We start from the raw sequence: 12,181 nt of genomic DNA, 5'->3' as shown, positions 1-12,181 counted from the left end.
GGTGTCTCACTAGGTGCCTAAAATCTTTTTTAGGCATCAGCAAATCCTCCAAGTTCCTCAAAGAATAATACGACTGTACACATCAAGCTTATCCGTTGTCTTAATATTCAAACATTTTTCACCTTGCACAAAATCAGATTCACATCGATTGATACAATCATTAACAAAACTTGCAGCTAAAAAATGTTTAATCCAGTTTATTTCAAAACTTGCTGAATTTTACAAACAGCAACATCAGATAAAATTCTAATGCGTTTTTACCAGGCGCTCCAGCCTTCATACCTGAGCACATCAACCCCTGAGGCATTATACTAATCATGTTTTTTGACCTCGGGATCCTGTCGGCGAGGATATGAAGTTGTTTATCCATGCCCAGCGATGACATTTTGAAATGACCTGGGGCAGATTAGCTAGTAGACGTAAGGTCATTTCAGCGAATGACTAGTTTCTATAACACACATTCTAGATCAGGTTGTGTTTGATATGTTGTGGAGAGTTTAAGATGGAACCCTAGATTTCATCCTTCTGCAGGTTTGCAAAGTTCTGAACACAACAACCATCAGCTGCTTCGCCCCTTCTCTGAAGGCGGATTACACCGCCGATCAGGAGACGATAAAACACGTGGATGAGTTTGGCTTTGTCTTCAACAACGTCCAAGCTCTTCTCACATACAACAACACAGGATTTGTCTACTACCCAAACCCTTACCTGGAGCCCCTCAGCCTCTCAGGTGTTCTGGAGCAAAAACCTGGCGCTCCCATCATTCTCAAAGTAAGTCAGAGAAGTTCTGGGTTATCATAGACTTACACAACTTTGTAATACATTTGATCTGACACACTACTTACTTTAAGAAAGGCACACAACATAGAGTATCTTGAAGTTCTTAAGCTGCTTTTGGCTCTTCTTAAAATCACCATTGCTCATATAAACAACATATCTTCTGGGATGCAATAATTCCAGTTACATATGTAAGACCAATCTTATATTTTGCCAGAAATTTTTCTCTGATTTGTGTTTTTTACACTTTTAATAGATTTTTAGCAATTGTTAGGTCTGCTTGGGCTGAAGGAACAGCATGGAATATGAGTTTGAGTCTAAGTAAGCTAATCTTACCTGTGCATTTTGACTCTGTGTCAGTTTACAATTTAAAATGTGAATTTTGGGTGGTAGTGTTCTCTAGATCAATCCCGAAACTTTAATTATGCAGGTGTGTGTTTGTAAATGACAAATGTTTGGTTGAAAAAAAAAAGCTTGTTCTTCACTGTGAGTGAAGCAACTCCTAAAAATAAAATTTTCCAAAATGTTACTCAAGTAAAAGTAATTAGTCACTACACAACTCTGTCACTTAGTGAACATTAAACATACTTTTCAATTCTAACAAGGAAATTAACTTTGATCAAAAATAGCCTCGTTGTTAAAAATTATATCAAAAGTAGTTCTTAAAATGCAAAATGTTTCAAATAACTGCGTTAAAGTGTTTGATTGATTATTTGTGTGAACAGGGCCGTAACCTGGTGCCATCTGCATCCGGTGGAGCCAGGTTGAATTACACCGTGATGATCGGAGACACCCCCTGTTCTCTTACTGTGTCAGACACTCAGTTACTCTGCGAGCCACCAAACCTCACTGGGCAACATAAAGTCCTGGTGAGTCTTAATGTCATCCTCATCTGTCCATTTTATTTTTATTTTTCTGTTTGTCTGCATGCCTGAATGTGGGCTGCTCTCTGTAGGTCAGTGGTCTTCTTTACGTCACTTTGTTTTTGGGTCAACGGCTGGCTTTCAGTTAGTCGCTGGCTTCCTGTCATTGTCTGTCACTCATGGTCTGGTAGGTTCCCCATTACAACACATTGTCCTCTGGAATTATTGACAAATGAGCAAATAATGACAAAAGAGCTGAAAAGAGAATAGCAAGCTATTCTACCCTTTTAAAAAAGGACAAACAAAAACATGACAAGACCATCTTTTACTATACAGGTGCACTTCAATTAATTAGAATGTCACGCAACTAATTTATTCAAATAGTAAAACTCATATCTTCATTACACACATAGTGTGTCATTGTTTTCATTTGTTCATTTTGATTACGGCTAACAAAATTTTAAATCTACTACATTTAATCAGAAAAATAAATGTATAAGATATTTTTTTTTAAAGTCTCTAAAATGGGGGTGTCAGCTTGCTGATAAAGATGCCCAAGAACTCAAAATAGTTTGGGATGCTTTTGCAAAAAGATTATAATTTGATTGCTGAACAACTAAACTTTTAATTGATATTCAAAGCATCACTACTGGTATCCTCACATCGTGCCACAACAGTTTGACTAGTCATTTAAAAATCTTCTTTTGTTTCATTTTAGCACCGCTTTAAGATGTTTTGTTGTTTTGTATTATTATTATTATTATCCAGGTGCAGGTAGGTGGACTGCATATCTCTCCTGGAGAAGTTCACATCCGATCGGACAGCCTTCTCACCATGCCAGCTATTCTCAGCATCGCGGCTGGCGGAGGATTGCTCCTCATCATCGTCGTCATCGTCCTGCTCGCCTACAGACGAAAGTCTCATGAGAATGATCTCACTCTGAAGCGCCTGCAGATGCAGATGGACAATCTGGAATCCAGAGTAGCTCTGGAGTGTAAAGAGGGTGAGTGACGTCTGAGATGTAAAACCTTTTTCGGAAAGGTTAATTTGGTCAGTTTCCCAACTACATTTTTATTTGCAATTCCTCTATTGCTCCAGAAATGTTTCAATATTTTGAAGGTAGCATAATTGTAAAGACTTCTGAAAGTACAGTATTGGTAGAAATGCAATATAACTCAGCTATAGCTCTTAGCTAGTGTAGAACTTAACATCATTGGTTAGCAGTTTGAAAATTCCAGGTAAATAGCACACTAACACCCCCAACCCGCAGCTATTGTGTGTCTTTTATACAGAAGGAAGAGAAACCATAAACTAACAAGCATCTAGCGTTAGCTTTTTTTCATAGGACGCAATAGTAATAGTGGAGAATGTTCAGTTGTTTGCAAGCCACAGTTCAAACTACTGGTATCCACACATCGTGCATGCTGGAGCTTTGAATTAGAGCAACTTCTTCTGAAATTATTGCAGAATTTTTTAACACCTCTGTCATCTGGCATGTGCAGCTTTCGCTGAGCTACAGACGGACATCAATGAGTTAACCAGCGATCTGGATAGAGCTGGCATCCCCTTCCTGGACTATCGCACTTATGCAATGAGGGTTCTGTTTCCTGGCATTGATGATCATCCAGTACTGAGGGAGCTGGAGGTGAGGACACTTTAAAGCACTGCTGCAGCTCTGTCATGCAACTTAAATATGTTGACCTCTTGCCTTCAATACAAGTCAAAAATATGAAAGTTTTATATCATTTTGTTTAACAGTACAACATCTTAAATATGTTCTGCCACCCTGCATCTCTGTCGCCATGGTGATGTGTTGAAAATTTTTACTTTTTATTGCTGTCGACATCTCGGGGGTTTAACTTGAATGCACTTCATATCCATTTTTGAATAAACCCTGATGACAAATCAAATGCCACTTAATATTTTTGCGGGAAAACTTCCACAAGGTCAAAATTAGCAAGTTGCTTAAATTACAATTGCCTTAATCAGCCAATATTATGTTCACAATGACATGGACTCTCTAAGAACTCACTGATTGCATCTCATTTTGTTTAAAGCGAAGCCCTTTAATTAGTGTAAAAATTGAATTTATACATGTCAAAAGAAAAAATATGACCCTTCTTTTCAAGGGAAGAACAGATGAGTCCAAGATTAGCACATAGTGCAACGGCTGCAGACACATGAGTTGTTCTGGTTTGCACTTTGCCCTTGGAGGTGGTCTGTGAGAACTGTCGTGTCAATTTCCTTTTGTTTCTCATACATTCTGACTCATCCGTCTGCAAGTGCTATTTAATAAATGTACGCATCTATGTGCGTGTGTGCGACTGTGCGTGATGCATGCAGGTTCCTGGGAGTGGACAGGCGAATGTGGAGAAAGCCTTGAAGCAGTTTGCTCAGCTGGTGAATAACAAGGTTTTCCTGCTGACATTCATCCGCACACTGGAGACGCAGCGCTCCTTCTCCATGCGAGACCGTGGCTACGTCGCTTCACTCATCATGACCTCCCTGCAAGGACGGTTGGAGTATGCCACAGACATCCTCAAACACCTGCTCTCCGACCTTATAGAGCGCAACCTGGAGAGCAAGAACCACCCCAAATTGCTCCTCCGGAGGTATTATTTTGTCTTAAATCAAGATGCTTTGTTCACAAATCATTGAGCTATTTCTATTACACTAAAAAGAATCAGGAAGAGTCTGTGCATTCTCCACAATACATTTATTGAAAATCCATTAATATTTTAATTTAAAACGTAAAAATTAATAAGAGCTGAAAACCAGAAAATTAATTTGTTATAAAAATGAAAAATTGCTCAAAAGAAACTTGACATTGCACAGAGGTCAAACAAAGCAGCACATAAAAGGCTAATAAATAGCCTTTTTATTAGCCTTTATCACAGCCAAACTGGAAAACTAGATGTCTTTCCTTGTAAGACATCAATTCAGAGTAGATGAGACAGGTGTTAGTTGATTGACTATTCAAGTGTATATTTAGGGGAACTTAAGCTGACCATTAGGGAAACTGAAGACTAGCTTATCTTTACAACTTAAAAATGATTTCCTTAAGACATAAAAAAAACTATTCTAAGCTCCTAAAAGTACAACATTCTATCACTCCAGCTCTAACGAGTGCGTTTATATAAGGTTGTATCTCAGTGTATGTAATCCTGTCATTGAATTAAAATGTATTCCAAGCCCAACACAATTAGTAAAGAGTATTTAAATGTACCGTTAGGTATGAATTATTTTAAAGCTCTCTGGATTTCAGAAACAGCTAAAATAATATTGCCAGCCTTTTATGAACAGCTTTTATACGCTCCAATCTTAGAGAAATATTCACGTGTTGTGTAAGATGTTTACAGAAATGGCTTGGTAGTACAGCTAGCAAGGCCGTATAGTTATAATATTTTGAATTCCGTGTCTGCCATTGGCGTGAATAAGAACCTTCTTTGAGCTGCTTTGGATTGACCTCCAGAGGTGTTGATTAAAGTTCATATTCATGCATATGCAGAAAAATGACAAATTTTTTCTTTGTAACTTGCAGTTTAATCTTCATGTAATCTGTTCTCAGTTTAGTCAAAGAAATCACCTAAGTCTGTCTGCAAAAATGCAAAGAAAAATATGAAAGAAAGTTCACCAGGCTTGTGTTCTTTCCTGCTAGAATTGCATGAATGCTCCACTGCAGTGACTAGAAAACCTTTCAGACAGAAAGCCAACCTGTCCTGATCAGCGCTGCTTATCTTTTAGCATAGCTAATTCCTCAGTGCATTGTTCTTTCCAGCCCAGTTACCACCCTTCTGATGGTTGAGTAACTAGGCCAGTGAAGGGAAACCCACCTCTCTTCAGCTTCGTTTTGTGCAGCCGTGTGAAACACTGGTAGCAAGTCTGAGGAACAGGGTGACTGAGCAGACAGGTGAAAGACAGGAGTGTTAAAAGTGATAGAGAGTGGGAGGGACTGGCAGAGGAAGAGACCCTAATGGGGAAGAGTGAGTGCAGTGGTAGCAGAGTTGTTGTCAGTCTGACTTATCTTCTGTATGCCCCCTCATGAAACATTCAACTGTAGCTCACGTTTCTTCTCCCGTCACCTCTCCTCCTCTCCTTTCTCTCGCCTCTTTCCCTCTTCCCTCCACCTCGAGTTATCTGGCGATTGTTTTGTTTTTTCTTCTTCTTCTTTTGTTTTTTGCTGTGCTGACACCAGCCTGCTGAATGTTTCATGAGACTTATGTGGGGATAAAACTTGTGTTCTCACACTCATTATATATATAAGGCTAAGTTCAAATAGGAGCCGGTAGAAGAAGCTATTTGCCCAAACCCATTAATCTTCTGCACACACTCAAAAAGTTGAAGAGGGTCCCATCGACAGTTGCGTCACTGTAGGTTGAGGTTGTAATGCAGGTAAGGGCCAAAACGTGGTGGAGAAAAATAAAAAAAATGTGGCTACAATGCAGCAAGTTTTAAACCTGGTACTGATTGAAAAGTATAGTTTTTAGCTTTTTTTCCACAGTGTGTGAAAATCGAGACGTCTTTCAATCTGAACTCATGTAAAGTAGCTAAGTGCAGACACTAGAAAACAGTGTGAGACATAGCCATTTAGTCTGGACAATTATGTCATAACCTATAAGTGCTGTGCACTGGCAGCACTTACCTGACATTACAGTGAGGTGCGTGTCCACTGAGGCTAAACGGCCATGCGCAAATTTCTTAAACTGTTCGTTCTAGGTCTTGTTGCAACACCGGGAGTCTTAAAATAATGAAAAAAATAATCAGAGCACTCCAGCTCTCTGCAGGACTCCTCCTGATAATGAATGAGTCTGCCTCTTTCTCATCTTGCAGAACAGAGTCGGTGGCAGAGAAGATGCTGACAAATTGGTTTGCCTTCCTGCTTCACAAATTTCTCAAGGTAAAACTAAGTCATTCTCTGTTCTTTTTGCTACAGGTATCACTGTGATGTACTACAGGCTCCTTAAAATGTTTTGTATTGATTTTTTTTTTCTTAAATAGACTCCTCTAAATTCTTGTTGTGGCTGAGTTTATAAATGCCTGATATCGATGTGCTTTTCCACACTATCGAAGGGTTATGTTACCAGTGAGGTTGAACGTCTCTATAGTTTTCCTGATTCATAATGCTCACATTAGCAAGTCACGTCTCATCTACCAACACATAGAAATCTGTTTTCTTTCTCATCCGTTCTTTCTCCCATTTTTCGATCCATTTGCTTGGTTTCCTTCCAAAACAAAGGAGTGCGCTGGGGAGCCTCTGTTCATGCTGTTTTGTGCCATCAAACAGCAAATGGAGAAGGGACCCATAGACTCCATCACAGGGGAGGCACGCTATTCCCTAAGTGAAGACAAACTCATCCGGCAGCAGATTGAGTACAAAACACTGGTGAGTCAGAAAGGCATTCATAAAGGAAAAAAAAGTTCACTATTTAGTCTGTATTAATATGTTGTGCTATTGGAAAAGAACCCTCACAGTCTCATACGCAGTTTTAAAAGAAAATGTCTCAACACATGACAAATTAAAGGAAAATATGGAATGCACTTGGATGCAAAGCACAATGTTTGGGGCTCTATGAGCATCTACAGTTTAAACACACATTTTGGTGTTTTCTTCAAGCTGAAAGATGAATGAACTGAACTCTAATCTTCATAAGCAAACTTTTGTAATATATAAAGAGAAGTCCCTTTTACCAAACTGAGAGCTGCTGACTGGAATCATGAAGCACTCCACAATTATTTTTCTATTAAATTAAATCTGCCCTTGATTCTTCTTTCAAAATATTACCCTGGAAATGTCAAGAAAAGCCATTTCTTAAACTTGAGCACAAGCTGATCAGTAAATCCAGGATCTAAATTGTAAACTGTAATTCACACATTCCTGTTTTTCAGTTATAAATAAGGTATGACTCTCACAGTTTTACTTGTTCAAAATGTGTAACACAGTAAAACACGTCATTTTAAGTGGAAAAACGTGTGCTGATGTTTAAAGAGAGAGCTCCAAGAAAATAATTGTTTGTAGAAAACGTTCCATTTCTACCGTCAAAACCAAAATGATGAATGTTCAAGTTTATCTCTACAAAAGAAAATGGCTAGGGATGGAAGAGAAACATCCAAAGTTGTCTGTTGGATAAATGCTGCTGAGATTTTCTCTTGGGATGGCCAAGTTTCCATAAGATACTATCTATATGCCAACTGGACGTCTGGGAGACTTGCCAAGAAAAATCCTATTCAGTCCTCACAAACATAAATATGTGGAGTTTATGCAGTGCTGTTGGGTTTTTGCCTGGAACCATTTCTTTTTGGTCAGATGAGACAAAGATTTAGCTTTTCATCAGGAAACAGTCCAGATGGATGTGGCGTTAAACATGAGAAGAATAATACAGTGAAAAACACTTCAAGATAATTGTTGGTTATGGTGAAGAATGAGTTCTGCTTTGGGCCTACTTCCCTTCAAAGACATAAAGCTCCCTCTATAAAATACCAGGAAATCTTTAATAAAATTCACCCAAAAAACTAAAAATTTATATTTCAGAAGGATAATCATCTAAAAAAAAAAGAAAAGAAAAAAAACATGATTAAATTAATATGGAAATGGTTCACCTGACACAAAACATATCCTATGGCCATTTCAAAAACCTATGGTCTTTCTATAGCCATGTTTCTATTTAATTCTTTACCAGGGAGACGAAACAACGTGACAGGCAGTGTAATGTGTCAAGGGAATACAGAATAAAATCAAACTGGTATTAAGGATGTATTTGTGTCCTACAGATGAGGATGTTAGCATGACTAATTTGAAACAAGGATTATCAATCAGAAGGACGCTGATCTGTAGAAATCATGTTCCTCTAAGACAAATCAACCAACCACACCAGCAGAATGCCCACAGCAGGACAACAGAGCCTCTTAATACCCCGTTTTCAGCCTGCATACAAGCTTTTCCTTGTTTCACCCGTCCACTCATATGCGAATGAAAAATCAAAAAGGCAGCTTTATGCATTCAAACTGTTAAATATAATTAGGAGCAGAGACTCTGCCAAATTGCTAATTTTGTCTATGCTAATCACTAAAGTCAAGCGTTTGGGCCAACCACACGTCTCTGTCCTTTACATTTCTATTGAAACGGAGCTGGCTGGGATCCTCCAGCAGCCCATCAGAATCCGTTTCCCCTCTGGCTTCAGCTGCAGAGCAGAGCCAGCCAGCGACAAGATGACACCTCTCTGATCGCCGTGTCGGAGAGTGTGAGAGGCTCTGTCTCATTACGTGTTTAATGCTGCTGCCAGAGCTGCACAGTCACATCCTGGAGGTGTGAAATTACATTTCAAGCCAAGATGCTCTCCACCAGGACATCTTGGTGAAGAGCAGGTAATGAAAAGACCTCCCAAGCAACACCTTGCTCTCTCTCTCTTCTTCTCTGGGTTTCTCTCTCTCTCTCTGTCCTGGATCTCCAGACGCTGAGCTGTGTGAACCCCGACAATGAGAACAGCCCAGAGATCCCAGTCAAGGCTCTCAACTGTGACACAATTACCCAGGTGAAGGAAAAGATCCTGGATGCTGTGTACAAAAATATGCCATACTCCACCCGACCTCGAGCTACAGACATGGACCTAGGTGAGCGAGTCAGACAATCTTTTGATCATAGCAGCTGTCTTATGCAATATATTCTAAAAAAAAAAAAAAAAAAAAAAAAAATCAACTGCATAACAACCTGTTGGAATAATGTCACAGAGGCAAAGATTCGCCTGACACTGGCCATGTTAACACAAATTACGGAGAATGTTTGACATCAGCTCCTCCGTTGTTTCCGCATCCTCCCCATACCTGCTTGCAGTTGCAATCGCAGCAACACCCCAACAGTGACATTAAACCTTTTTGACAGGACTACTCCATGAAGGCTTACACCCACGGCATGTCATCTGATACTGAGTGATGCGGCACAAATTTAGGTGGCATGCACCTTCACACAGAGTAAATAAAACACCGTCTTGGTATCGCCTGATAGTGCTTTGGGCATGTAGCTTTACACCTTCAGGGGCTTTTACAGGTTAGGGATTTAGGGAGGATGTGTCTCATTGCTCCAGGTGGCTCAAAGAAAGATACTGTGTCCTTTCATTTTGTTCTCACTCCCCCTGACTTGTAATTGTCAAGGACAAGAAGCAGTCTTGTTGACATTTTGCCTGTTTCGCTTGACAGCTTGCACATTGTAAAGAATAAACATAACACACAAGGATAATATAACCTTAGGGGTAGTGCAGGCTAACAATTCATGTCAAACAGGGGGAACATAAGTCTGAGACGTGAGAAATACTGTAAACATGACACAAAATAACAGCAATTTGTTGCCTTTAAATGTGTTTTCCAACAGAGTGGCGGCAGGGCAGAACAGCTCGTGTGGTCCTGCAGGATGAAGACATCACAACAAAGATAGAAGGCGACTGGAAGAGACTCAATACACTCATGCACTACCAGGTGAGGGAATAAAATGAATACCAACATTACAAAAATGGTCATCTTCTCCTGATTATTCTTTCTCATAAATCACTAAGTTCCTAAATTGAGTGAAGGATGCTCATCAAAAGTACCAGTTAAAGTGACATTTGTTTCTGCACTTCAAATTGTTCAACAGCTCCTAATTTTTCAATCCCTGAATAGTCTCTGGAAGCAATTATGCAAATCCATGGTTGCATGAGGTGTGCGTAAGGTACAACACTTTAAATAGGTAAACTGTTGAATGTAATTTTCATTCCATGATAAAACCAAGCCAAGATAATTGGCAACAAAATTCAGAGAGTAGTCCATTGCCTTGTAAAAGGAAGGAAAAGGGGACACAATAATAACGACCGTAATGGTTCCAAGAGATGCATTTGAAAGCTGAGTTTGCATGTTTAAAGGAATTTGGGTACATTTTCTGCACCTTGCAGAACTGGAAGCTCTCAAATCACCAGATTCCTGAGGAGGCATGTGGTGAAAAATCCTCAACTGTTGGCAAAATAGATTTGATCAAGACCTGGTAGGAACAGCTACTGATGCTTTGTTTCCACTTGAAGTCACTTACTAAACATAGAAGGACTCCTTGTCTGAACACTGAGGAATATACTACTGCTGACCCAAAAGGAAAAGTAAAGTCAGCTTCAGTTTGCTCAAAACTATAAAAATGAGTCAAAGAGGCTTAGGGATTTGCTCGGTGGAGCAATGAATCAAAACTAGAACTTTTCAGGTCAATGGATCCGCAATACGTCTGGAGGAAGACTGAGGCGTATGCTGAAATGAACAACATGCCTGCAGTAAAGCATGGCTGAGGGTCAGTGATGCTCAGAACCTGTTTGCTTCCTCCGGTGCTGAAATCTGCAGCATGTGAACACCAAGAGGGTTTCAATCAAGTATCAGAAAATCCTGGGATAAAATGAGATGAGCTGATGTATCACTCTAGCACCAGGTTAAAACATAATCTTCCTACGATTCTTTACATTTCCAGACTTCAACAGTCATTGAAAGTGACATTTTAATGTTTAATTTGGAGAACTCGCCTGTAATATTAGTTCTTAGTTAATATGTGTATTGTACAGCTGCTAGTTCGTACAGTACATTTTGCCAACGAACCAAATTTGCAGTGGGATTCAAGGAATTTTTGCTGCATCTGTAGCAGCATTGGAATCTAAGCAATCTGGGTTAATACAAAACAAGTAAATCAGCTGATTCATACAATAAACATGGACTTGTGTGTCATTTTTAGCCTCCATTTTTTCCCTAGGTCTTGAGTGTTAATACACAGGTCACTGACTTCAAATGCCAATTCATTCTTCTTTGTCAGTGGTATGACACACCTTGGGGCCTCTTCACACAGCTGACATTTCAGTAAGTTATTTATTGTAATACAGACAAACAAAAACAATGAAAACTTTAAAACCCCTTGAAGAAAAAGTATGTACTCATAAGAGAGGAAGAGGAGAAAAAAACCCCTTTATTTTCAATGCTCATGTGAGGTGCAGAAGTGCTTGTCTTGTTGCTAAGCTTTTTGCGACGTGAGCCAAATCTGTAACACACGCAGAACAGCGTTTTTCTGGCAGATATTTTAGGAATTTCCTGGAACCCTTGCATATACAAATTAAATATTAGTGTTGTTGCAAGATTAATTTAACTTAAAGAAAAAAAAAAGTTAGGATAGCACGCAGCACAACATGTATAGGTTTATTCAGACAAAGGCCTATTTTAGTAGTTCATGGTAGACTTGAAGGACCATTGCTTCTCGCCCAGCTCAGTCAGACTGCAGTGCTGCGTTTTAGTGGCAATATTACAAAATGTTACATAAAATTTTTGCAGCCATACTTTAACAGGATACACAATATACCCCATACCCACAATATTTGGTCTCTTCAATAGCTTGTGGTGTGGTCATTGTCATTGTCTCTGAAGGCCAGTTCTCTAAAAACCCACATAATTGCCATGTTATTTGCTCCTTTGAATCATAATTGTCAAAAAATAAATAAATAAAACAAATCCTGGTCCTTGGTTTTATTGCACTGATGATACTTTGAATTTTTCTT

At 39.2% G+C, this 12,181-nt stretch overlaps 1 protein-coding gene across 1 annotated transcript in view; it reads left to right on the top strand.

The window, feature by feature from the left end:
• LOC103134711 (plexin-A2) overlaps window positions 1-12,181 on the top strand; it is an 83,269-nt gene that overhangs the window by 64,765 nt on the left and 6,323 nt on the right. Inside the window, exons 17-25 of the mRNA XM_016668988.1 lie at window positions 532-771; window positions 1,503-1,646; window positions 2,409-2,643; window positions 3,143-3,285; window positions 3,984-4,252; window positions 6,471-6,537; window positions 6,877-7,023; window positions 9,089-9,248; window positions 10,003-10,106. Of these exons, the coding sequence (XP_016524474.1) occupies window positions 532-771; window positions 1,503-1,646; window positions 2,409-2,643; window positions 3,143-3,285; window positions 3,984-4,252; window positions 6,471-6,537; window positions 6,877-7,023; window positions 9,089-9,248; window positions 10,003-10,106 (1,509 nt within the window). The remainder of the gene's footprint in view (window positions 1-531; window positions 772-1,502; window positions 1,647-2,408; window positions 2,644-3,142; window positions 3,286-3,983; window positions 4,253-6,470; window positions 6,538-6,876; window positions 7,024-9,088; window positions 9,249-10,002; window positions 10,107-12,181) is intronic.

Source organism: Poecilia formosa, unplaced genomic scaffold, assembly GCF_000485575.1.
Source record: "Poecilia formosa unplaced genomic scaffold, Poecilia_formosa-5.1.2 Scaffold18, whole genome shotgun sequence".
Lineage (NCBI taxonomy): Eukaryota > Metazoa > Chordata > Actinopteri > Cyprinodontiformes > Poeciliidae > Poecilia > Poecilia formosa.
This window is presented reverse-complemented; position numbering and strand designations above follow the sequence as displayed.